Source organism: Myodes glareolus, chromosome 27 (assembly GCF_982192425.1).
Source record: "Myodes glareolus chromosome 27, mMyoGla1.1, whole genome shotgun sequence".
NCBI lineage: Eukaryota > Metazoa > Chordata > Mammalia > Rodentia > Cricetidae > Myodes > Myodes glareolus.
Genome location: NC_142052.1, coordinates 1,768,301 through 1,796,009, shown reverse-complemented (window position 1 = coordinate 1,796,009; position 27,709 = coordinate 1,768,301). Strand labels below are relative to the sequence as shown.

The 27,709-nt window shown below is 44.1% G+C and overlaps 1 protein-coding gene across 2 annotated transcripts in view; it reads right to left on the bottom strand.

Annotated features, from left to right (window-relative positions):
• Window positions 1-27,709, bottom strand: part of Reln (reelin) — a 433,437-nt gene that overhangs the window by 74,084 nt on the left and 331,644 nt on the right. For both annotated transcript variants that reach the window (XM_087902405.1, XM_087902404.1), the window contains exons 27-40: window positions 27,132-27,332; window positions 23,653-23,885; window positions 18,644-18,801; window positions 16,226-16,433; window positions 15,068-15,144; window positions 9,137-9,295; window positions 8,780-8,968; window positions 7,988-8,261; window positions 7,108-7,248; window positions 6,828-7,005; window positions 3,611-3,695; window positions 2,559-2,741; window positions 839-1,010; window positions 636-738 (exon numbers count right to left, since the gene is read on the bottom strand). In XM_087902405.1, coding sequence (XP_087758531.1) covers window positions 636-738; window positions 839-1,010; window positions 2,559-2,741; window positions 3,611-3,695; window positions 6,828-7,005; window positions 7,108-7,248; window positions 7,988-8,261; window positions 8,780-8,968; window positions 9,137-9,295; window positions 15,068-15,144; window positions 16,226-16,433; window positions 18,644-18,801; window positions 23,653-23,885; window positions 27,132-27,332 — 2,361 coding nt within the window. The remainder of the gene's footprint in view (window positions 1-635; window positions 739-838; window positions 1,011-2,558; window positions 2,742-3,610; window positions 3,696-6,827; window positions 7,006-7,107; window positions 7,249-7,987; window positions 8,262-8,779; window positions 8,969-9,136; window positions 9,296-15,067; window positions 15,145-16,225; window positions 16,434-18,643; window positions 18,802-23,652; window positions 23,886-27,131; window positions 27,333-27,709) is intronic.

Genomic DNA, 27,709 nt, shown 5'->3' with positions numbered 1-27,709 from the left:
AATGCTACCTTTTCTTAGCACGTAAACCACAGATATCAGCATGACGTCTCTTACCACCTAGAACGCTGGCACAACAAACCTTTTATTCTGATGACTTTACTCAAGTGTTTCAAATATGCAGATGCTTTGATTATGGATTTAGTTTCTTGACAAATATAAGGAATGCATGAAATGACAGCTACACATAGTAAGTATATTAATACTGTACAAATGTGATACTGTTTTATATGTAAAATTCACAGTATGATAAACATTCTGTATGTCTGCTGGTACCGTACAGACTATAGTTAGAGTGACCTAGGTCCTAACAAATTCTAATTTTATATAAGAACTGTAAAAGATAACAAGACCACAAGAGCATTCCTTCACATTTTTTTTAAATTTTAAAGTAATAAATTTCAACACTTGCTATAGTGGATAGGAGGGAATGTATGTTACAAGTAACTATTTCTGAAACACACATTAGTGTAATAAATTGGTCTGATAATAAAGTAAGCTATGACCCACAGACCTTTGATGACTTTATACACAACTAGGAAATCACAGTGTGTGAAATTATCTAAGACTTCCTTCTTCCTGCTGAGGTTTTGTTCAAGGTAAGACGTAAAGCGTTCCCAATAGGACAGAGTCAGTACCTCAAACTGGATGATGGTGTTCTCGTTTACGCTTAGGTCACGGGTGGTGATGGAGTGCTCACCAACTTCATTGGACACAAACACCATGGCTGAGTCTTCCTCGCTGGTCATCGGGAAAGCAAAGGGAAATTGTTTAGGCAAAAATTCCTCCTGATTTGTATGGAGCAATGATTTCCCTTTCAGCTTTTCAGCCTAATACTTACGGAGCTCCCTTCGAAGAATATGGACAGTAAAGACCGATGTTACCCCCTGGGTAGAAAAACCAGTTGTCTTCTCGGGGCCCAAAGTCGAAGGTATCCAGGAGCATCACAGGGTTGTTCAGATTGTTTCCGTCGACAATGAAGTCATCAACAATCCAGATTTCTTCTTTCTTACCTGAGACAGTTTTAAATAAGAAAATTGGATTTGCTCATTGAAAGAAAAAAAAAAAGCAACTAGCAGGAGAAGCCGAGTGGCAACAGTTTCAGCATATGGTTCCCAGACGAAACGCACAAGCCACATGGCAGCACGTTCACAGCGATCAAAGTGTGAGGAAAAGAAAGCTTGTAGCCATATGAGACGACAGAGCACAGAACAGCTGTGTTAGCACAGGGAGGGCCGGTGAGCGGCTTGTGCATACGCCCTGGGCTTCTAGTTCGAAGCCTGTGGAAGTGGAACCATCCACCTCTGTTTCTCTTCACTCCTACTGTGGCCCTAACTCTAGGAGCTTTCTATTGTCTTGGTTTGAAAGTGTTTGATGAATATAATAAAAAAAATAAAGCAAGCATTTCAAATGTAACATGAGGCCCAACATTGTCTGGATTTTGAAACTGGGTGTATTTCTTTTTCAGAGTGGTGTTTGATCCTTAAGTAAAATTCATGAGTATAAAATATCAGGTAAAAATATATTTATAACATGTACACTTTATATAATTTCACCTGCATTGGATATCTTATACATATGAATCCATTTAAACAAAAATCTACCATGATTTTATCTATCTTACAACATGTTGAAATTTTTATTTCAACTTATTTACTTACTAGTCATAAAAGAAATACATAGGTTAAATTTTAGAGACAGAAGTATATTTTTCCTACTCACTTCTGTTACCTCTGCTTAATACATTGTCATTGTACTTAATTAGGCAGTTAGATGCATGTTTTTGCAAAATCTGGCCCTTTAGATTCAATATTAATAGTACTATAAGAAATAGCCAGAGTTAGAAATCTGAAAACCTTCTGTGAATGTGAAATGCTTGATGTGAGACACTGCCTGTTTGGCCTGGATGTAGACACTGCCTGTTTGGCCTGGATGTAGACACTGTCTGCTTGGCCTGGATGTAGACACTGTCTGCTTGGTCTGGATGTAGACCTTGTCTGCTTGGTCTGGATGTAGACCTTGTCTGCTTGGTCTAAGGTCCTCCCACTTTTTCTAGGCATTCTATGATAGTCTACTTCACTTACGGAATGCCATTCAGAAGAATAGCAATTCCTAAATGAATTCAACCAAAACGTAGTTGCAGTTGGTAAGGAACAAATGGCAACGATGGATTATTAGTAAACAAAGCAAAACAAAACACCCAGATTCTGTGGCTCATGCTATAATCCCGACAACTTGGAGGCTGAGGCAGGAGGATCTTGAATTTGAAACTGTTCTGAGATGTCTAGTGAGATTTGGGCCATATTGTGAGTCAAGGGAAAGATGTCTCGGTCAAAACCAAATGAAGACAAACTAAAGCAAGGATTTATCAGTCAGTTGTACAAGGTGAGAAGGACACATAAAGTTGAACATTCCATGAGAGTGGTCAAAAGGGAAGTGTGTAAATCTGTGGCGTGCACAGTCCATGTGCCTCTCAGGCCCTCCTTCCTTCATGTCTTAGGAACAAGAACATTAACATGCGGCCATCGGTTTTGATCGAAACAGAACGCATGCATTTTTACCATTGCTGTACGGCTGCCAGAGTCTGAATCTTGTAGCGTTGGTCTGGGCGCTATACGGCAAGGGGACGTTCATGAAAAGTATATTGGTCGTTTGTGGGAAGTAGAACTCATCCATCAGGTGCCAGGTGATCCCTCCGTTGACTGAGAACTGTAAGAGGATGGAGTGGGACCTCTCTGGAGTACCTAGGGAGGAGACAGCACAGGCTTACAGCACACCGTGAAGAGGACATGGCCCGCTCCGAGCTGATGCTCGGGGCATCAGCCCGTGAGCCTGCTTATATTCACACAGAGACTTGATGATGCTCGGGGCATCAGCCCGTGAGCCTGCTTATATTCACACAGAGACTTTCTGCTCCAAACGCTTCAGTGGTTGTAGGTAAAGCCTGTGTATGAATATATTTTTAAAAGTACACCAAACATAGACAGTCTTTGTCTTATAGGTGTGTGACACACATGCATACGTGTGCCTGCACACATTCTCCCTTCCTTCCTCCATTCCTCCCTCCCTCCCTTCATCCCTCTCTCCTTCTCCTTCCCTCCCTCCTCCCTGTTTCTTATATGCAGCCGACACTAAGTCAAACCTTATTTATTCTGCTGACATCACAGTTTTGTATATGTTGAAACGTTTAAATCAAGGGAATATAAACAAAAATCACTTGAAAATGCATATATCTATAGTGACTATTTTTATAGAAAATTATTAATTATATACAAAAAGTCAGAAAGACCAAGGAGTGCTTTGGGAGAATTCACATCTGTAAAATAAACCCCAAATGCTCAAAGATTAATAATTTTTAATTTAAAATTCTGGTAGCTAGAAAGCAGCAATGGGGCCATTCAAGGACATGACAGTAGGTTTACCAACCAGCACGGTAACCACATCTTTATTAAACGGCTTAGAGCAGCAGTGATTGCGCCACCGTGGCAAGAAGAACTTGAATCAAGATCACTTGAGAACAGTGAAGCTGAAGGGCTATCTTTTTATGGGGGAGAGTTTGTGCACAGGGCAACTTTCATGAAGGAAAAGGGTGCACACCATGGGAGTAGCTTACCTTTGGCTATAAACCGGAGTGAGAACTGCACATACATAGTGTTGGTGCAGTCTAGGTCCCTTGAGATGAGCATTCTTAGTCCCTCCTGAAAACAAGAGAGAAAGGAACCTCTGTCACTTGCATAATTACTTCTGTTTTATATACTTACCCTGGTTAGGTTATAGTGACATGGTTAGATGTCATGGTAGCTACATACGATGAACATACAATGTTTTGTGTAGCTTAAAAGGACAAAAGGAAGACATCTTCTTCTCTTAATGCCCTCATTTTCTGTGTTTAGGCAACACATTTTTATTACCCTACCTCTGATGCATACTTTTTGTGACTATTATTAAAAGCGGTGCAGAAACAATAGCTCTGTCCACTGTTGGCGTTTTCAAAACCGTCTCATTTGATCGCAGCGTGTTGTGGGAGAAGCGAAGAGGAAAAGATGAATCTGCGCCGAGCGCTCCTGTTGGAGGCCAAGAACTAACAGCTAACTTTTCCAGGGCTCCAAGGAGTCTGGGAAACTCACTACCGCTTTGCCTGCCCTGCCAGCCCCAGGAGGTTCTCACGCAGGCTGACACAACGCCCTAGTTGCTCGAGTTAAATAAGGCAGAAGGAAGCCAGGTCCCCATGCCTAGACAGCAACCACTCAGGCAGAGAAACCACACAACGAGGAAAACGACCGCATTAGCTTTAGTCATTTTTTCTGCTAATTAACTATTTCTGGCTGCCCGAGACCGACATCTCAGAAGGCGGGTTTGTTCATGTATGTAGAGGGCTGCGGTGACAGCCAGTACATTTCACTATGCAGAGTCTTGAGGTCCAAACAGGCTTTAGTTTCTCGGCTGAGCCTGCTGAGTTAAGTGACTTTTCAGCAGTCTGTGGCTGAGACAGCACCAAATGACTTCCTAATCATCAACGAAAGGCCAAATGCTGTATTAGTTAGGAAAAGTAAGTTTTCCCCTCTCCTTCATGTTTATCAAAGACGACTGTCACCACCGCCACGAGCAGCTGAAAGAGCAAACATACATGAAGTGCCCACAACATGTAGGGTTTTAACAGACACTTTACAAATATTGCTAAGAGGAAGATTATTCTCATGCTGCAAACGAGATAGATAGATAGATAGATAGAGAGAGAGAGAGAGAGAGAGAGAATCATTAGAAATTTCTACTTGAGGGTTACAAGGAAACAGGTTGTGGACAAAGGTGGCATCCACGCGTTGTGGACAAAGGTGGCGTCCAAGGGTTGTGGACAAAGGTGGCGTCCACGCGTTGTGGACAAAGGTGGCGTCCACGCGTTGTGGACAAAGGTGGCATCCATGGGTTGTGGACAAAGGTGGTATCCTCAGACATCTCAGAGATTCAGCTAATGTCATTTGCTTACACTGAGACATAGGACTGTTACTGTTCCATCTTGGCTGTGGAATGTGAATATGAAATTGTTCCCAAGGGCAGGCCTAGCCACTGTGCAAGGACACATGTGACACTGCTTTGTCCAGGCCACGACTTGTAACTGAAAAGGCTCCTCCCACGCTGGCTATATTCTAGCTCAGCACTTGATACTGCTGGTCCTTCCTTCCTTCCTTCCTTCCTTCCTTCCTTCCTTCCTTCCTTCCTTCCTTCCTTCATCCTTCCTTCCTTCCTCCCTCCCTCCCTCCCTCTCTCCCTCCCTCCCTCCGTCCCCCCCCTCTTTCTCCTCTTTTTTCTGAGATAGCGTTTCTTTGCATAGCCATGGATGTCTTAGAACTAGCTCTGTAGACCATGTTGGCCTCGAACTCACAGAGATCCGCCTGCCTCTGCCTCCCGAGTGCTGGGATTAAAGGCGTGGGCCACCAATGCCCGGCTTGTGGATTCTGTCTGTATAGACACGTTTCCTTTTGGTTCTTTCACGAGGGTCGTATCTATCTGTACCAAACAGAAAAAATCTTTTGCATCCAACAAGCTGTTTCAGTAGTGGAGAGCACTTCCGAATCTCTAACAACTAAGAAAGACGATCCTCTTTCATGGCCTTTGGAGGCCACACTGCAACCTGCTGAATGGCACACACTGAGCTGCCTGCATCTTTCAGAACTGATGGATGACGCTTGACGCTTGGCCGCTCTTGCACTTGGGTAGCCAAAGGGAAAGAGCCCACACGCCTTCCCTACTTGTAAGTCTTAAAGACTAGGTCAACGCTGTTACTTGGAACTTCATCCAAACTTCAGACAAAGGCCTCTGAAAGGTTCTGCTCTTCGGTTTAGTCAGCTGCTTGGAATGGGGCAGCTGGAGGTCATGGGCTGTCCTTAGGAGAGACTGACCTCTCACACCAGGGTTTTCATCATGAATGTGCTGTCCCGATGTCTCTGGTCCATCGGCACTCTTGGGACTTACACATTTCTCAGTTCAGTAAGTTGTTCTCTCTGTTCACGCGAAACTTGAGAGGAATCTGGATTCAAGCAAGTATGCTAACTGGCATCTACGAGCTATAATTGAAAAGTTCCAGGGTGTCTAATTTTCACAGTGCCCGGCATGACTCATGAAGGCTGTGTAGAAACCCATGCAGACTTCTGTCAAGGACTTCATTTGCACACCTAGATTAGTCGATTTCTCCTTGCTGAGAGGGACGCATGTGGCATTCACACACGGAAAGGTGCCACCTGAGCAGAGTCTCTCTCTGCTAGACATTTCTCTAACTAGACATCTAGGGAGGAATACAAAGGAACATTAACGAGGTCTGTGCTTGCTAGTTAACACGACTTAACGGCCTGGTCTTCCTCTAATCCCCTGAAAGGAAGGATCAGACTACTGGCAGGAAGAAGTTTTTCAAAAAGAACAAAGGGAAAAATTTCATAAAATCATTAACAAATACTTTAAGACAAAAATTCAGTAATATGAAATGCTACCTTTTAGTCACCAAATTCTAACAATTATGCACATATATATCCCTATGGATTCCAGCAGAAAGTAAGAAGACTCCAATCTCCAAAGCAGAGGGAAGATGCTGGATCCAAAGGACCACGAAAACGAATGTAGCAGACACAGCAAGACCTTACCTCAGAGACAAAACGGAAGAGGGGAGGCAAGGGAGGGGGACGAAAGAAAGGAAAAGCAAATGCGCTAACAGAATGGAATGAGGTGTGCCCTAGAAGACAGCAGTTGTGTATGAAATCACATGTTGATGAGACCAGGGATGCATGCGTGTGGGCAGCGAGGCTCAGGGGTGATAGGGGAGCACGCAGAACCTCACTCACCCCTTTGAAGATCAGAGATGTTCCGGATTTGATGGTCTCACCATTCAGATTCCCCCTCTCTGAACCATACACTTCAGGCCAAAGGTCAGGATGCAAGTTCCCATTGAAGTCATCTTTCAGGATGGAGGGGAGGGGAACCACAGGCACACAGTAGGGTCCACCAAAGCCCCGGTCACACCTACCGAAAGGAGGAGAGGAGAAAAAGCTGCATTTATTATGACGTCCACAAACCAGTCTCACTGTGGCTCTGCCGAGAAGAAAACCGGGCTTTATTACTCACACACAGCGTCCAGCATCACAAGTCCCCTTTCCTGAACACATCCAAGGACACCCCGAGGCCAGAACAACATTATCGAGAGCCCAGGAATCTCCTCCGGTGGTGTAGTTGGCCTGAATCCATCTGAACCGCGTTCTGGGCGAACTACAAAACAAACAGACAAAAAAAAACCTCAAATCAAACGAAACAAAACACAAAACACTGTGGGCTTGACTGGCAATTTTGAAAGCATGGAGCATGAATAGCTATTTTATTTATTTATTTCTTCCACAGTCCGGTTTTCTGTCCTTTGAGACACTTTTACCTTCATACCAAGTACTAAGTGGTCTCTCCTCTTGATTCATAACGAGGAGAGCAGAATGCACACTTTCCCAATATTGTAGGACTTCTCTCCCAGGAAAGTCAACGGATGTTAACACTGCAAAGTTATCCAGAGATCTTGATGTATATTTTTGAAATTCAAAGTAATTTTAGTGTTTGCTTCTAGGCTTAGGGAAAGATTGAAGGCTCAACAAAGGGAAGATATTGGGAACTTATATCATTTTGGCAGTGAGGTTTCCATTCCACTGACCCTAATGGTTTCTCAGAGTATATGAGGTCCTATACACTATGTTTGTTCTCAACATGATGCGTCTAAAGTCAAGCACTGGATAGAGCGCCCTCTTTTCTACCATGTTGATAGTCTGCTATTGGGAATATATTAAGCATGATGACTAATCCTCGTTGTCAGCTTCATTGGATTTAAAATCTCCCTGGGACCACAGCTCTGGTCCATGGGTTCATGAGGGTGCACCCAGGATGATTTAACTGAAGGAGGTGGGATTACCAACATTTCCAAATTAGGTGACAGAAACCTAACATGCAGTCACAGGACGAGTCTCACTTGGTGGCGAGCGGAAGGTAGACCGTGACCCGTCTCCAGCTCTGGAATCTTTCCGAGGTGTAAATTGAGCTCTCCGTGTAGTGCGGGCAGCCGATGGTCGGAGGGACACACTCCTCGGTGACGAGATGCCAGTCCTTGCCGTTGTTCAGGGAATACTGGAGCTGCACGCTGTGGGCGCTGCTGAAGGGCTTGCTGCAGCCCATGCTCATCTCAAACTGTAAGAAGCTGGATGCCGACACATGAAAATCCCAGGTCTCAGCATAACGAGGTTTTCCTACCAAAGGCAACAGCAAGGGGTTAACCGCATCACGGAATGACGCACTCTCCTGCGATGCTTACGCTTGCTACCAACACTTTGCACAGCAAACCCAAATAACGGCTTGCGTTTACTGCCTCAGATCCGCGTTAGCTTTTCTTCCCACATTTACTGTTTTTACATGGTTGTCATAGAATCGGAAACACAGCAGGTTATAAAGTCAAAGGCCTTTACTTATCTTAAGAGGGACTAACAGAGTCATAAACTCTCAATTTTGCAAATTGCAAACTATAAGAATGCCCACGGAGAGAGAGACGTTTCTGCCTTAAGTTATCTTCCTTCTCAGCATGCTCCATGAAAGAAAGTTCCGGCAGGCCCAGGTCACTGGGCTATTCTAGAGGACAACGTGTACCCTGCCCTCCACAGCAAAGGAAGTTAAGGCTCATAATCGCATAACAGAAAATTCCTTTCGAGTTTTAGCTAATTTAGCCCTGTAGTTAATCAAATACCCTTCCATTATGCGGCGCAATATATACCTATGTTTTCAGTGAATATCAGGGCAGTGTCCATAGAGACACAGTCAATATCCACTTGGCCTCCTTGGATTCGATACCAATTGGCTTGCAAGTCTATAGAGCCGTCAAATTTGTCTTGAAATCCAGTTTGAGAGCTGTCATTCACTCCGATAAGGACATCATCCAAAGCCCATTGGGCTGAATGCTTCCCTGCAATCAGATCAACAGGAGCGGTTGGAGAAGCTTCATTACACAACAATATGAATATCTTCGCGACCACGCTTTTAAATCAAATTGTCTGGAAACTGACGGTAAACTAACACACACACACATTACAAGTTGGAAGTCACCAGGAAGTCGGAGAGAGCGGTGACTCACCGTGCTGCGGCTGCCACCACCGGAAAGCAGTGGCAGGTGTCTTGGCCTCCCGCGGCAGGTCAATGGAGATGATCTGAGGCTCCAGAAACGACATGAAGTCCAATTCTCGGAGCAGATGCCAGAGTATCCCGTTGTCATTTGAGTACTGAACAACCAGCCCTGAGGTACAAGATAGAAACCCAGGGGCTATGACAGCTTTCTGGGAGGCAAGAAACAGTAGGTTTTTTTTTTTTTTATATACAGCAAAACTGCAGCAAGTCCACATTATGTCTCAGAGAAGGCACACTCATCGTTCTACCTTCCAAGGCATGAATTCGTAGACTCAAAGACCCATCAATTTCCTGACGGTTTCTAATGCGCTGGCTCTCAGTAAATGAAGACAAGAAATACACAAAGCCCCTGTCAAGACACTCAGCTTTGTATGAGTGATGAGCGGGCTGGTGAGGGAGACATAAAATCCCGCTCCAGATCGTGTACTTGAAATTCAGATTCTATCTTGAGCATTACAAAGTCTCAGGTCATTATATACTCAGAAGAAATATCTTAACTTCTCCGGCACAAGACCAGCTGTGCTCGTTGCTGCTGAAGCGCAGGGCAGTCGTCTGTTAGGCGGAGCGGCACTTCCGCATGGTGACAGGCCTTGATTTGTGGAACCCGAATGAGGCGGATTATTCAAGAGTAAAGCAACGAGACTCCACGCCCGGTTCTCCTTCCTGTCTGTGTCGCTCCTCCTTGCGTTTATCTGTCCACCTCCACCGTCACAAGGTGACGAGATCTGGGGACCTACACATCCCCGCTAGAGGGTCAGGCACCTCGTGAGCCATCCCTGCTAGAGGGTCAGGCATCCCTGCTACTTCTCCCAGAAACATTGTCCTTTAAAAGCGGACACAGGGGAAAGGTAACGATGAGCCAAGGAGAAAACTGCTACAGAAAATAAGATTGAGGGCCACATGTACATACACACACACACACGACACACACGGATACAAATCGGTACTAGTCATAGGAATGCACATCTGTGGGAGGAAGCAGAGGGAATGCAGCTCCTGGCTTCTTCCACAGTTATTCATAAAATTGGTATTGAGGCTACAGCACTCAGGAGAGCAAGTTCTGCACCCCACCTGGGTACCACAGTGGCGCCGACCCTGCTGGTGGGGCGCCGGTGAGCCTGCCCTGAGGTCATGGGGATGGGGGAGCTGGCCACGCACCTCACATTTGACGTGTGGTGGTGAGGGTGAGGGAAAGATGTCTTCCCCCTTCAACCCACACCACTTGTGGTGGACGAGAGAGCTGGCCTTGCCCCTTGTTATATGCAGCACTTGGGAGAGTGGTCCCTGCACACACACACACACACACACACACACACACACACACAGACACACACACACACACCCGCAACACAATAGAGCTGACCCTGGTGGTGGAGGTGTGGGCCAGCTGGCCCCAGAGGACATGAGAGGAGAAATGGCCCCACTCCTTGCTGCTCACTGCAGTGGGTGAACTAGCCAGTGCTGGAGAGCTTACTCTGATGGTTAGGATGAGGGAGAGCTGGCAGGTTGACCAACCCAGCTACCACCCAGACCCAGATCCAGGACTAAGAGTTGGCCTTTCCCAACATCCACTCCATCATCTGTGATCTGCTGGAGCCAGTCCCGCAGACCCAAAGCTGCAGGCTTCACCATAACACAGGACAACAACAGGAGATCCAAGGGGAACCCCAGTGAGGGTCCAGTACTGAAGATGTAGCAAAACCAGAGGCCTCAAACCAGACCGATGGCGCATTGCAGTGAACTCTTATAAGTCATGATGTATGGAGTAAAGGGTAAGGATGTGTGACTCCCTGTGTCGTACTAGTTTCCACGGTGATTTTTCTTCTTGTTTTCCTCTTGTCTTTAACTTTTTTTTTTATCCTGGGTGGGGGGGGGGGTTGTGTTGCAAGGGTATCGAGATGCATGATGTGAAATCCACAAAGAACCAATAAAAAGTTAATTGGAAAAAAATGGTACTGAATATTTGTAATAATAGTTAGGGACGCTGATCTACTTCTTGAGCATTTATAGCAATTATGTCCAGTAAAGTTCTATCTGTTACGTCTTTAAGTTATATTTTAACTCTTGAAAAATTACCAATCATTTACGGCACACAGGACTTAAATACATCTATTGACTAAAGCTCCTCGAGTCATTGTAACACTAGACAATAAAGAGTTAATTAGCATAAAGCTTTGAGAAAAGAGAAAGCTGTTCAGTATAAATTGACAGTCCATAAAATTACGGGCACTGCATTCGACAAGTGACAATGCCCCGAACATTAATGACAAAGATGTTAAAAGCTGGAAGCCTGCAGAGAATTCGGTCTGATATGTTTACCACTGAGGACGCTGTCAGGTTGGCTGAGAATACAGGCTACTCGGAGAACAGAGCCTTTCTGAGTTCACACACGGGCAGGGGTGGAGAGTCATTGGGGCCGTTGGTTGAGGGGACACCTATATATATTTCAGGGAAGCTGGGAGCCGCATGACTTCAAGAAGAAAATGGAATCAGAGGTGTCCAGTCTTCATTTGAGTCAGCCTGGGGGCTGTTTAGCCAAAGCGCTACTCGGTAACGCTCAATATTTGTTCAAAATATGTCCTATTAATTTTTTTGTCCTATTACTTTTTTGGGCGATGTTGGATGTCTGAGACCTCACAACTTTCATTTTTGTGGCTATTAATTTGAATACACATAATTAATATTCAGTTAGGTAAGTGACAGAAAAGAGACTGGAGACGCAGGGGGGAGGGAGAAAAGAGGTGGGCAGTAGCTGACCAGTGGTTGACACCTCAGGAGACCACTTGGTCTTTACGAGGACTTGCTATGTGGCATACCACTTGGTCTTGCTATGTGGCATATCACTCCATTGCCCCCAAGTCAGAATTTGCATGTCAGCAAAGGTAAATTCTGAGAGACCTGAGGTGTTTATCAAAAATACTACTGGCTTAGCTCAGGAAGTGTGGCCTTCATTTGGGGCCTGCTTGCTGCCTTTCTCCTCATTAGCTTTTTTCAGGAGAGTTGTGTCCACCTAGACACAGCATTGAGGTCTCCAGAGATGAACCTTGGTTCCAGTGCACGATGAGATAGGGTGATGTGGGGTTCCCCTCTATATGCTGTGAATACCATTGGTTAATAAAGAATCTGCTTTAGGCCTATAGCAGTGCAGAATAGGGCAAGGTGGGAATTCCAAGCAGAGAGAGGAGGAGAGAGTAGGCAGAGTCAGGGAGAAGTCATGGAGCTGCTGCAGGAGACAGAGGGCAGACACTGGATGGAACCTTACTGGTAGGTCACGACCACATGGTGATACACAGATTAATAGAAATGAGTTAATTTAAGATATAAGAGCTAGCCAATAAGAAGCATGAGCTAACAGGCCGAACAATGTTGTAATAATACAGTGTCTGTGTGATTATTTCGGGTATGGGCAACGGGGAAATGAATGAGCAGCCTCTGTCTACAGTAGAGCCTCCCAGACAAGTAGAGACGGAAGGAATGTCAGGAGGAAAGGGGCAATATCCGGTTCAAACCTGTTGCTAAGCCTCATTAGTGTGTCATCTAACACATCGTGTGTTGGAATAAGCCAAGTCATTTCAGCTCATCCCCTGAATGCTTAAATCGTGTAAGACATTTCTCTGTTTAAACCACAACTCCATCTGCATCCTGCCTTGTCATATTGCAGACAGCCCAATTTTAAGTTTAATTCCAAATATGTAAATTGGTCCCTTGGCTTGACTAGGTAAGGAATCTTCACTTTCATCACTGGCAGAGATTTGTTCAAGGATTTAGTCAGATTTACATATTAACAACTAACCTTTGAGAAGAGGATGAGAAATGCCTATGGGATGTGAATTATACAGATAACACGATGGTCCAAGACTAGCTGAGAACAAATCGCCTGTTCCTAAAGGGATCCTAAGGGGAACTAGCCCGGCAGTGCAAATTATATCCATAACAAGAATAGAGCGGGCCTCGTCATTGATAAGTGCTTGCTTCCCACAAAGTCTTTTTAAATCTTATATACAAGTGTGGATTCTTCACCAGACTGAGGCATGGAAGCTTCTGTTGCACTGAATTTATCAACATCCATTAGCTGGGTGAGCTGGTATCCAGCCTGCTTTATTAAAATTAGCAGCCCCCTGCATGCTTACCTTCCACCTACATAGTTTAATTGCTTCTGTCTTCCACTTGCAGTCTAACCTTCTTTACTTTTTTCTTTATTGTCTACTGTCTGACTTCTTTCACCCAGCGCTGCCTGTTAGGTGGCTGTTGACACTCCCCTAGCTGTTTCTGTCACTACACACGGTGGCGTTGTGCTTCATAAGTGTCTCTAGGGCACTTTCTCTGTGCCACATGGCTGGCAACCCCAGTGGACAGCCAGTATTTTCAGGGTTGGGATAAGGGCATCGGATAATCCATGAAGAGGATGTATCACAACAGAGAAAACATCTTATTTCTATTTTAAAGAGATTATTTGTTACTGCGGCATAACCTAGCTCACGACTGATACATCTGTGATGCCATTGTCGTGATATTGTATCTACAGTTCCCACAAGAGTATCTGACTTAAAACAGACTCCATACACATCTGTAGAAGAGATGGAGGAACCAACATAGCCTATGGAAGTTTCTAGACAGTTTCCTCAGCAAAAGAATGATTTGAATAATTACAAGAGCAAAAGTATTAAGACAATCACAGGAAACCATTTAAACCTCCAGCCAGAGATAATAAGGAGATGGTCAGTGTGGACCAGAGCTCTCCACAGCCCGTTCACTAGCAGGTACTGTTTGGTCCAGTGAATCGTACACAGCCACAGTCTGACACAGTAACAAACGTAAGCTGTAAGGCTGTAAAACCCAATGCTGTTTTAAGAGTAAAGTTGGAGTCAGAAACACCAGAGAAGCCTGTGGATTTTACGCTGACTAGTCACACGCAGGGTCCTGAGAGACTCCTAGCATACCCACAGAGTTGCTGGACTGTTCACAGCTCAAGGCTGTTGCTGTGTTTCGTTCAGAACCTTGTGATTTGAGGCAGAAACTGTGGGAGCCTCGTGAGGAAGGAGTCAAGAGAAGGGAGCATACATTTTGGAGTGGGAGGTTCAAATCCTTGCCTGTCTTACTGTCTACACGACCGCGTGCAAGTTCCTGGGCCACACCGTGCCTCACCCTTCGCACCTGCTAAACAGTTCTAAGACAGCATCTATGGCAGCAGGTACTCAGAAAAGCCATTTAAGGCTGCCAAGAAGTAACTGTGCAAGAATTCTGTCCCCTCCAGAATGTCCAAGTAGAATTTGATATACACTCCAACAATTCTCTATGAAAACAAGTTTAGCTCTCACAATGAATGCAAAAACTTCTATTGTTTTCCTCTCTGTGCAGCATATAAGGAAGTAGAATTCACTAAAAGAAATGCTATTTGATTCTGTCTACACCTAGGGCAGACATGATTTCAGGCTTAAAGGACTTTAGGAGAAACTGTGGGGTCCCTGGTCTACACAGCAACTCTTTCTATGAAGCAGAACAGAGCGCAGGGATTATCTTCCAGTTTGTAAAATCCACATCAGACTTTGGAAGTAAGAAAAGGCTAATTAATCAAAGTTGGTATAATCTCTACAGAAGCATAGTATCTTGGGTTTGGTGATACAGTTCAACAGGTAAGAACTGACTGGCTGCTCTTCCAGAGGACCTGGGGTCAATTACTAGCACCCCATGGTAGGTCCCAACTGTCTGTAACTTCAGTTCCAGGGAATCTGGCCTCCACAAGCGTCAGACACACACACACACACACACACACACACACACACACACACACACACGATACACTGATATACATGCACAGACACCTCTTACACATGAGATGCCAAAACAAAGCAACAAAAATTTCAGAACCATTTCAGCTTACCCTCATTTCTAGCCCGCGGCTTGATACACGTGATTCCTGATGTTTTACTTCCGATTTGTACGTAAAACTGAACAAGTCTGGAAGAAAACCAAACAAACACATAGACTTTAGCTTGCTTACAAACAAAAAGGGGGCAAAAACCTCCTAACATTCTCAAGTACCGCTTCTAAAGTCAGAGGGGCAGAGAGACATACACGATAGTAAGTTAACTCGGTAAGCATCTAAAAAGTTAATTGACAGGGACAATGACTTCATTCTGTACACTGATCTAAAGAAAACAAAGGAACTCCATTTCACTGCGACAGTTAGTGCAATTTCACAACAAGTTAAAAAAGAAATCTTTAGATACTGCAATCTTGGAAACTCAAGATGAGGGAATGAATATTTCCCACCAAGACGTTAAAGATTCTAGAAGGGCAGACCGTCGCTTGTCTGATACTGATTTAGAGTGAGCGGGCTAAAGCTCCCACACCTGACACTCAGTGTGATGTAATTCGTGCCTGTGCCCATGGCAACCAGTGAATCCTGCTGGGCAGGCAGACCCTTGAGGGCAGGATGCTGAAGGAACATGGAACAGACGAACGGTAGAAAAACCACGAAGGGTGACATTGGATTTTTAGTAAAGACCACGCCTGTTTGTTCTCACTTTCTTCCTCCTAACTTCCAGGCAGTCTAATTGATGTAAAAGGCACGGATCATGTTAGGTGTGCTACCAATTTCACTTGACCTTAGAGCCAAACAGTTCTTAGTTTGACCAGTAGGTGGCAGGGCAGGCATTGAAATTTTGGAGGGGGGGCGCTTTCACTAAGTGACCACAAATGGACCACCTCGTACACAGAGGAATCAGTTTCAGACATCAAATTTGAAGTTGAAAGTATATTTACTTTGTCAGTTTACATTAAGAACATGTAAGAGCTTACAGGATAACAGAACTTTTGCAAACTAAGGTGAATATGTAGCAGACACAGAGGTCTTGATAAGTACGGGCTGATTGAGGAACTATGGTGTGATTTTTTGCATTTCCCCATCTATTTTATTATACAGCTTGAGCCAAGCTTCATGTTTTGCACATGCAATCCGCAGGTAGACGTGTTATACGAGATACGCAGCAACAGTCATCTACTATGCTCAGGAGAACTGTTTCAATCGACAACTTGCCTGATATTCCTGGTGTCCAGAGGCACTGTCCTGGCTTCCCGTTTCCCAAGGCCATTGAAGTAGAGGGACCTGCCGTCGTTGAGAGTCCCACAACCGGTCCCAACCTGACCTCCTGTTATCTTGTACCACAGTGGGCTCAGCTTCCCTTCGAACCTATCGAACATCTCACTGTGGTTGGGGATGTTTGACACACAGGTCCCTTGGGCAGCTTCAGAGAAAACCAATGCAGAAGTTTTGTTAGAATCACTAAGTGTGAACATACGCTTGATACATGAACAAGGAGAGTTCCCATCGTGCAACCGTCTGTCTAAAGGCGGCCATTATTACTAACATAAAAGCTGTTACTAGGTGTGTGCTGTGTGCCCGAAATCCCAGCAGTTGGGAGATGAAGACAGAAGAATCAGAAGTTCAAGGCTCTCCTTGGCCAAATAGTGAGTTCAAAGTCAGTTTGGACTACATAAGACTCCCCTCACAGGGGTTCCCAGGTCCAAGGAGAGGTCCCCAGATTGTTCCTTGGGCAGCAGAGGAGAGGGTGCCTGAACTGGCCTTGTCCCATAGCCACACTGATGAATATCTTGCATATCACCATAGAACCTTCATCTGGCGATGGATGGAGATAGAAACAGAGACCCATATTGGAGCACTGGTCTTAGCTCCCAAGGTCCAAATGAGGAGCAGAAGGAGGCAGAACATGAGCAAGGAAGTCAGGACCATGAGGGGTGGGTCCACCCACTGAGATACTGGGACTGATCTAACGGGAGCTCACCAAGTCCAGCTGGACTGGGAGCATGTGATCAAACTGGACACTCTGAATGTGGCTGACAATCAAGGCTGACTGAGAGGCCAAGGACAACGGCACTGGGTTTAGATTGTACTGCATGGACTGACTTTGTGGGAGCCTGGTTTGTTTAGATGCTCACCTTTATAGACCTGGATGGAGGGGGGAAGACCTTGGACTTCCCACGGGGCAGGGAAACCTGACTGCTCTTAGGACTAGAGAGGGAGGGGGAGGTGGGGAGGGGGAGGGAAAAGGGAGGCGGGAAGGAGGTGTAAATTTAAATTAAAAAAGACTCCCCTCACAAAGATAACAAAAAGAAATCAATGAAATTTGCTATTTTTGTCTTTTAATTTTAACTTTTTAAAAAAGATATTTTTCAATTAAAAAATCATATATATGCATGTTTTCTTGCATGTATGCATGTCTGTACAAGCAAGTGCAGGAGCTTGTGGAAGATGGAGGCATTAGATTCCCTGAGAATTACAGGGACAGTGGTTATGAGCCACCCAATGTGGGTGCTGGGAAGATCACTCTGAGCTCTTATCCACTGGGCCATCTTTCCAGCCCTTGTTACTTATTTATTTCTAAAGGAGGACTGATACCGGGAATCTTGGCTGTCTACGGGTGTTCCCACCTTGTGTGAGCAGAGATCCTGCCCACGATAAAGCCATCCATTTACTGTCTTGCTATTAAGAGGCTCATGAGGACAGTCAGCACAGAATTAGAAAATGTCGCCCTTGAAACTGTGCTTGACACAGAAGGCTTGCAAGAGCCAGCCAGTCTGTCTTTGGTTTCTCGTCAGAGAAAGGCCTGAGTATCAAGTTGGGAAGGGGTCTTTTGATTTTGCTGCCAGGAACACTTTAGAAGCAGATTTTATAGCTTAAGATATGTTTTTTCCAATTTTATGCTTTAATCTCAGATCTCTCAAAACTTTTGCTATGGCAACACCCAAAGGTGGATGTTGTTTAAAAAAAAAAACCTTCTCTTTTGACAGACTTGGGCTTAGTATTTTATATTCTATTTTAAATTTAAATGTAGAGAAATATATTTCATGAGAGAGAAAGAAAGAGCGAGAGAGGGAGAGAGAGGGAGAGAAGGACACACAGAGAGAGAGAGACAGAGACAGAGACAGAGAGAGAAAAGCTCAGGGAGACTCTGAAGGCATGTAGTGAAGAACTTGGTTTGGGTTTTAAAGATTAAATGTCTGAGTTCAGAACCCATCTCTAGCAATGCCTGGCTATGGAACCCAAGAAGAATAGTAATCAATCAATCAATCAATCAATCCACTCTTTGCCTTAGTTTCCTTAAATGTAAACAGGGCTAGCAGTACTGTGGGAACAGTTATTCTTAGACTCAAACTCAATAAAATGAAAGTATTTACTATAATGTTTGGCATGGTGTAGGGCTCCAAGCAATGCTCACTATGACAGCTACTACTGACAAACACATCCTTTCTAGGGAGTGGACTTAGCAGGTTTTCTTTCTAGGTGGCTTGAAACTGCAGAATACTCAGCAGCTCAAGTACTTGGGTGGCCAAGTTCTAGAATTCTTAGACACAGAAAGTAACAAACCCAGAATCTGTTGTCTGTGTGTGAATGAGCTTTCACAAGCAAACTGCCAGAGACACATGTTGGCCTTACCCGTGTATCCCAGGTCACAGAAACACACGCCCGAGATGCAGTCTCCGTGGCCACTGCAGTAACTGGGACAAGGTTCTGATATGTACACTCCATCCAAGCCAAAGGGGGGCACGTTCTTCTGCGCGCTGCTCTCTTGGATCCATCGGAATCTGGTCTTACTGTTGGGAGAAACACGTCTGTTCTTAATGGTCACATCTCACCAGACAGAGGAATGCAGAAAGGCCCAGACGGCTTCACCAGAGCCGTGTACCCTGAGAGGCATGCCCGTGTGAGGCACAGAGACCCTTCATAGGGTTCTCTCAAATCTTCCTCAAACCTGCCTGATCTCCTCTTCAGCACAAATAGTTTAATTCCCGGGAGAGATGAGGCACAACGGTCTGACATTTTTCCTGCAAAGGAGTCTTATACCAGATACATCATAGGTTTTTATACCAGATATATCTTAAAGGAGCCTTATACCAGATACATCATAGGTTTTTTTTATACCACATATACCATAGGTTTTTGTTCACGTATTTTCTTGCCCCGTGCTCTTTAAGGCATAACCAGAGATTGTCCTTTTTAGTTACTCTCCCCCCTTCTATCACGTTAATTTTATGGATAGTTTTAGAGAAACTATTTGAAAAAAATGTAAATTTACAGTTTGACAATTTCCTGCCTGTAGCGTAATGTATTTTGATTATGCTTACCGGTCATAATGCTTTCTTATTCCCCTGCTCCCTGACCCCAATGCTCTCTCTGGACCCCTTCTTTCCAGCAGAATATTTGGCAGGTTTTTGAGGCCATCAGATGTAATGAGACTCTGGGTATTTGGTATTGACAAGGGAAGGCAAGAACGTGGGCAGAAAGCTCTAGTGACACCCGTGGTTCCCTCCTTCCTCCTCATCTCACCTTTACATTTCTAAGATGCTTATTCTGCGATTTCCTAGTAACCAGACGGGATGCCTCTCAGCACTGCTAACCAACAAAGAAAAATTCCCTTTATTGCCTTGGGTTGGAAGAAGCAAACCGAGCATGGCTTCACGGCTGCGACCTGTTTGCCTTTCTCTACATTGTCCCTGACACCCGATGCCTGCTTCTGGGCTCAGTGATGTAACATTGGGTTTGAATACAGTAAGTTGCTGCCTTCGAAGGTGCTGGAATAAGGAGAGTTATAAAGAATGAAGAGGGAACTGAGTGTGACCATGAGGAACCTGATGAGCGGTGGACAAATATGTGGGGGGTAAGTTATAGATGCTGGACCACAGGGCATTTGGGAAGGAAAGGCATGAAAGAAGAAAGCATACAGTTGAAATCCATTGCTACACCTATCCTTAAAGTGTTTTCCTGAAGTTGGTAGCCCTAAAATATAATAATTATTTGAGATGCAGACATTTTAGTTTAAGTAAATGTCTATTCATGCTGTGGGTTCCTAACTACATTCTGAACGTTAATTCTCATACCCACAGATAGTGTAGTCTTTCCCCTGCATTAAGGAAGCTTCTCTTTGCAACAGACAGAGATAATTACAGAAAGTCACAACCGATCAAAATACCAAGTTGTGGAGCCCAATCCCAACTGATACCTCTAAAACCCAACTCCTGCACCCAAGGCTCAGGGGTCATGGCTGGTAAGAGTCAGGGGAACAGGGAGCTCGCTATGAGATTGTGTCTCCTAGTAATATGAGAATCTACATCCACAAAGTGCACCAACGTGTATCTGCCTAAGCAGGAGCTGGAGAAGGGCAGCCATAGACATGCTGGCTTGCGAGGGGAAAGGTTCAGAGCCCAGGAAGCCTCAGCCCTGCACAAAACACTGCAGACAACTAAGGAATGCCAAGTGTAAGAAAAAGTCTTCTCCAAGGGGGAGCATACCAACTGATTATCCTATACATACATACAAATAAAATAACACTGACTGAGCGGGCTGCACCCATGTATTTAGGAACACACACACACCTACACACCCACACTCCTAACAGTGGTGGCTGAGAAAAGAGGCCATCCATTTAAGAAAGAGTAAGGAGGGGTCTATGGGAAGATTTGGAGGAAGGAAAGGAAAGAGAAAAATTATGCAATCATAATACACTTTCAAAAATAAAAGAAATAATTAAAAACGATGACGATGATGATAAAGAACTAGCCAGACCACCCCAAAGAAGAAGGAAATAAGGCAAAATTTAGACAAAATGTCTATATTTCACTTTAATATGAAGTAGGCACACCCTTTGCAATAAGTTATTTGCAGATTTCTTGGGTCTCAATAGGGATGCCTCTGAGAGTTGGGAGAGACACAGATGCCAGCATAGATTTACCACCTCCATGTCTGTCTTCTGTAGGCAAGAACTGGGCGGGCTCGTGGGAGCACGGACTTTGAAAAATCCCCTTAGAATTACTTCTGAACGAGTGAGGCCCTTCACTCCTGTAAGCATGCTGCTTCCTGGCAAAAACAGCTCCACGTTCTGACACTCAGACTCTCAGCTTCTGAACACTGCATTTGGGGCTTCCTGAACTTAACATATTGCAGAAAGTAAACCGACAGCTCATTTGCTTGGGAGAAATAGAAACATATTTACTGCTCTTTAGCAGAGGACCCTTCACCACAAACGCCATCAGTCAGAAAGCTGGGGAGAATCCAAATTAATCAGAAGCTGGATTTTAATGAAGAACATTTCTTTTTTTTCTCCAAAAATTGAAATACAAAAAAAATTTCAAATACTGAGAGACTCAAAATATTGGCCTTCTTAATGATGTGAAGGCTGAGCTTTTCTGACTTCTCATAATGTGGTCTTGCCAACTTCTCCCCACTAGAGAAGAAACTGTAATTTACAGATTTAGTCACAGTTCTCAGAAATCACGTTGGGCTTGTGGGCGATACTCTCTGCTTTTCTAGTGATGTTTTCATCACCTTGATGCTCCAATCACTGCAGCAAGGGGTCCCCTTGATGCTTATGTATTCGGAAGAGCTGTTTTGTGTCCACGGCTTCAGAAATCATGAAGGGGGTGGTTGAGGTGAGAAAACAAAACAAAACAAAAACGAAACAAACCACTCAAACAGGGCTGCGCTGATACTGGCAGCTTCAGAAGATCGGGAGGCGAGAAGACACGGCTGTCACAGAGTTTCCAACGGAGGCGAATGATTCCTCAGAGAGAAAGGCTTACAGCGTTGAAACCAGGAGCCCAGAGCAATGGACAGGAGGACTGCTCTCAGGGACAGCTGTCTTAGAGAAGGACATTCCTGTCCCAGACATTGCTTTTGGATAAAGGAAGCTGAATTAACGAGCTCCTTGGCGAAGCTCAGTCTTCCTAGGGGCTCAGTAACTGACAGCCATGAACTTCCCATTTCTTCTTGTCCCCTCTGTTTTGTTTTTCTCCGCTAAACCACAAAACAACCCTGGCATAGAAAGGCAAAGAAACTACATGTAACTGGACTTGGATCTGATGGTTGAATGCTTGGTGGCAAGTTCTTGAAACAGCAGATACCTTAAGATTATGCTTCAGGGTTTATCAGACTCACACGGAATTTTACGTCTTTGATCCAACAAGCAATCCAGATATTTTCCCACCAACAGCTATTGAGCATGTTCTTGGGGCTACACACTTAACTGATGATGAAGGCCGACAGTACAACTGGCTGGAGTAGTTAGGTCATGCTCAGGAAATCTGTGATCAACTAGGTGAAAATGTGACAGAAAAAAACAGTGCTTAGCAGCCTTGGGAACATGCTGCTTTCCTTGCCACAACACCGGAGTGTGGGACAGGTTACCCTCGGCCACAAACAACTCCGGACCCTGCGAATTATTCCAACACAAGCTTATTTCTCACCTAGTTTAGGCATCCAACACAGGTTGGCAAAGAATCTGCTTTACTGCACCTGAGGCCTGAGGCTGGAGCATGCTTTAGCTCACTGCAGGGAACCCTGGGAAAGCACCTGAGTTCTAGAAAGCTAAGTGCTTCAGACACTCACATTTTATCATGCCATTTTTTTTTCAAATTAGGCCATCTGTTAAATTTTGAAGAATGTGGCATAAGCCTACCTTATTCCAGGAAATAAAAACTCTTGGAGTATAGATAAATGACACTAGTGAGTATCCCAACTCTATATGTCACAATATCAAGAAGCAATATAAACAACTTTGTGTTGTCATTTCAGTTCTGAAGTCAAAGGCCTTGACTGAGACACGCTTAACGCCGCACTCCAGAGTTTAATTACAAAGTGTCTACATGAAGAATGTTTCTTTATCCTTCCTAAAATGATAGAGTGGAAAATAACGATCTCGCTCTTCTACTTTCTATATCTGAAACAAAGTGCTATAAAATTTATTCTATATTATTGTACCTGAAAGAACACATCTTCACAAAAAATCGCACATATCTGCTTTATATGTTTATTACCAATGGAGCGGAAATGATTCTGCGTCACTTAGCTGCCAAGCGGCTGAGAGCTAAATTGGTCCCTCCTTCATGGAAACTGATTCACTTCAAATTTTCAGTCCATTTCTATTGCCCTCTTTCGCTGAAATTTTTTTTTCTGTTATTATTTGTCTTAGCAGTCAACTTAAAGCGATCATTTACACTGCAAGACCCTTCACTTTTCTACGTAAGGAGGCATTAGGTAAATAAGATCTATGTATGGAAAAAGCCTGACGCAAGGCCATGTGGTTCTTTCAACCCTTAACAGCTTTGTGAGCTGCTGTGTGCCAGTGCCCAGAACTGTACATGGCACAGACAGGTGGTGAGCAAATGTTTATTTAAAGAGTTAATAGTGAGTATATAGGCTTCGCCATCTACTTGTGCTATTTCGGCAATTCTACTTCAGGTGAGTTAATAGGTTTCGCCATCTACTTGTGCTATTTTGGCAATTCTACTTCAGTTTTTATTTTTCACCTCAAGTCACACCCTGGGTAGGAGTGGCCAGACTGTATGAAGCAATGGCACACAAGACAGAGAGAGAGAGAGAGAGAGAGAGAGAGAGAGAGAGAGAGAGAGAGAGAGAGAGAGAGAGACGGGGGGGGGGGGGGGCTGCCGTACCTGGATGCCAGGGACCTTGGAATGGCAATGGTGATTCTTGTCCATTCTTCGAAGTCCCCAGTATAATAGACGGTGGGCTCACTCAGTTCCCGGGAGTTCCCTTCACATCCTTTGCCTGCTGAAGCTGGAAAGCACCCTTCCTTCACCAGAAACCAGGACATGCCTGCATCATGAGAGTACTGCAGGAGAACCGGGGCAGCGCTGCTGAACTGGCTGGCACACCCTATGTTCAGCTGTTAGGAGGAAGGGCAGTATTAGACAGGGCGTTCACTCAAAGATACCGGTCATCAGATGAGGAGCGGTGACAGCCAGGGCCCTGCTTCCAAGTCAGCATGACAGTTCAGAGACGAGGAGGATACAGGTCAGACTCAGCCCAAACCCTCTGTAAATTCTGGAAGGTTTCACTTCAGTAGAGAGCTAGACAAGTTCTCATCATGTCGGTTTCTGGAGCCAGGGACGGTCTTCGTTCTCATTCCCAGAGGACACAGGCAGGTAAGGAGTCTGAGAGGGAGCTACCCAGAGGGAGGGCTGCCTTGCCTCTACTTGCTGTAGAACAAGAGTCATACACATCTCTCTCTCTCTATCTATCATCTATCCACCTATCTATCTATCTATCTATCTATCTATCTATCTATCTATCTATCTATCTATCTATCTATCTATCTATCCATCCCTCTCTCTCTATCTATCATCTATCTATCTATCTATCTATCTATCTATCTATCTATCTATCTATCTATCTATCTATCTATCTTTCTTCTCTCTCTATCTATCATCTATCTATCATCTATCTATCCATCCCTCTCTCTCTATCTATCATCTATCTATCTATCATCTATCTATCTATCTATCTATCTATCTATCTATCTATCTATCTATCTATCTATCTATCTTCTCTATCTATCATCTATCTATCTATCTATCTATCTATCTATCTATCTATCTATCTATCTATCTATCTATCTTCTCTATCTATCATCTATCTATCTATCCATCATCTATCATCTATCTATCAATCATCTATCTATCTATCTATCTTCTCTCTCTATCATCTATCTATCTATCCATCCATCTATCATCTATCTATCAATCATCTATCTATCTATCTATCTATCTATCTATCTTCTCTCTCTAGCTATCATCTATCTATCATCTATCTATTCATCCATCCATCTATCATCTATTAATCATCTATCTATCTATCTATCTATCTATCTATCTATCTATCTATCTATCCTACCTAACTACTACCCAGACCCAGAACCAAAGCTGAGTCGACCCACCCCAACATCCACAGAATCTATGAACTATTGGAGCATGTGAAGGGGATGAACCTACAGAATCAAAATGACAGGATCTCCATGACACAGGACAACAGGATAGCCAAGAGGAGTCCCCGTGAGAGCCATTATAGATGGTGCAGCGCAGGCCAGAGCCTCAAACTAGACTAAAGACTCCTGGCAATGAATACAGACAAACAAAGATGTATGCACTGAAGGGTGACCTGTGTGACTCAACGGGCCACACTACAACTTCGACGACAAGATTCCTTTCCTTTCTTTTTCTTTCTTTTTTTGTTTTTCTATTAATTTTTGTTTTGTCTTGGGATGGGAAGTTGCAAGGGCAGAGGGCGACTGTGTGGGAGGGAGGATGGGAAGGAAGATGGGTGTGATCAGGATGCATAATATGAAACCCACAAAGAAGCAATAGGAGTTAAGAGAAAAAAAAGAAAGAAGTTCCCTCCAGCTCTCCTCCCGAGTGATTCCCACCAGAGAGGTCTCGGGTGTGGTATTGTTGAGTCAAAAATCTGAAAACACTTGAAAACTTCAAAATTTTTAAAGTTCTGTGTGTTTTTTATTAAAGGGTTCCTTCTAGCACCCCCCTAGGTTTGCAATGACAGCTTAAGGCAGTTCTTTCCTAAACCAGTGTCTGAATGAACTCTACTGCTGCTTAGTTCGGTCTTGGTAACCATCACTGCCGGACCTCTCCTTATCTAGTCGGTGGGGACAGCACTGCGCAGGGCTCTCTCTCGGCACCTGGGACCTGTTCTACCACAACGCCTCTGACAACACCGTGATTGCTGACCTTTCTGACTTATCCTCTAGTTTTTGAGCTTCTTGAGGACTAGGGCCATGGTTTTGGTTTCTATATTCCTAGCAACCCACTATCTGTCATGTGGCAACTACCAAGAAGGCACCAGAACTATATTTTTTATATAAAATATACATTTTATATAAAAGTCACCAAGTGATATTTTAAGGGTTTCTAGTATATATTAACTATCAATCCATGTGTAATCCATAATTACTATTCATCACTTAACTACTGAGCACAAATTACTAGGTATTTAGTTGTGATGTGAGAATTGGGATTTTCTTAATATGCACTGTTGCCCCTTTAAATATCTGAAAAATTCACTATATGTTTCCTAGTTAGCTTTTTCAGTTTCAGACGCTCACCAAGGAGAATCTAATGTCTATATTACCATGATATTTGGGGTTGATTAAATTGAAGAGGTATCAGATGAGGAATGGTATAGTACTCTATGGACATTTTAAATTAATACCAAGTGTCACCAACACACGCCTATGAAGACATGAACTGTTACTGATGCTTTTCCATTGTAGTTTAATATACGAATATGAACAGAGGCAGATTACCATTTCCTCATTGCTGCTAGGACATACTTTGTCCCTGTTGATGGCTGACTACCTTGTGTAAAGGCCTATAGTAATCATATAGAAGAGCCACTCACAAACATCTGATCGCTTCAGCAATTCCACTTGTAAACTATTGGGTCTGTATCTTATTGCTACATAAGGAAGGTGTATTTGTGCACCTTCTGACTCCAGAACTCACCAGTGGGGTTTTATTATAAACAAGCACAATGAAATTTTGATTACGTTCGGAGGCAAGGGTCTGTCAAGGTACATTCTCACTATTTTTGCTGATACGTTATCCAGCATGAAAAACAATATGTTTTCAGGAAAGTGATGAGCGGCAGAGAAAAAAAAATCCATCAAATTTCTGAAAGGGAAATGGGAAATGCTGTAGTCAACGCATGTTGATACAGGCTGGGGTTGGAGCCCAGTTACTGTGTGCAAGGTCCTAGGCTTGATGTCCAAAACACAAGCCCCAAGCCACTGGTGAGACAGACAGGCATACCAATAATGATTTGAAAGTAAAGGGTTCATTGCATCAACTCCGATCGAAAAACTCAATTATATTTTCAATGATGGAAGAGTTGCAAGAACAATATAAAGCGATAGGTACAACTTCTGGGACTCCCCCAAATCTAGCCAACTGTTTCCCTCATGAGTAGAGTAGAAAAGTTTTACCATCCTGAAACTGGGGAGCCTTTACTCAAGCGTGTCCCCTCTTTAATAGAGAGTGGGAAACTCTGTTCTCTGGGAGCCATGCGTGCAAAAGTCGGAGCTCTTGCTCCCCCGCGCTGGGGAAGAGCCCTGTCGCACAGATACCTTGAACTGGAGCACATATCCAGGTTTCAGGGTCAGATCTCGGGTTACAGCAAACCGGTCTCCGTCCGACTTTCCAAACACCATGGCTGAAGGTGTGGCCGCACAGAAACTGCCGTTTGTAGCCATCCCTTCGTTGGCCAACATCAACCACACACTCATCTGATTCATAGGGTAGTCAAAAGCCGGCTTCTCATAAAAGTTCTAGCGGGAGCAACACAAAACAGGAAGACAGTGTTATACCTCTGAAAACAGGAAGAGATGTTTGGTTCGTGACATGTGGACCACGTTGTCCTGAAAATCCAGAACCACTAAGTAAACTTAAAAAGCGCACTAACATTGCTTCTTGATGGTTTAAGAACCAAAATTATTTTGCCACCATGTATCTAATTATTTTTAAACATACTAACAATTTTCCGCTTTCTAGAATTCACACGCTTTCTCACATTTGAACAGGACAGTCTGAGAACTAGCAGCCCAGGACTGAACTTTCTTACTACAGAAGTGAACATCAACAACCAAAAAAAGCAAGAACAGTTACCCTATTCCCTGCCAGACCCTAGGTCCTTAAGGGAGTCTAT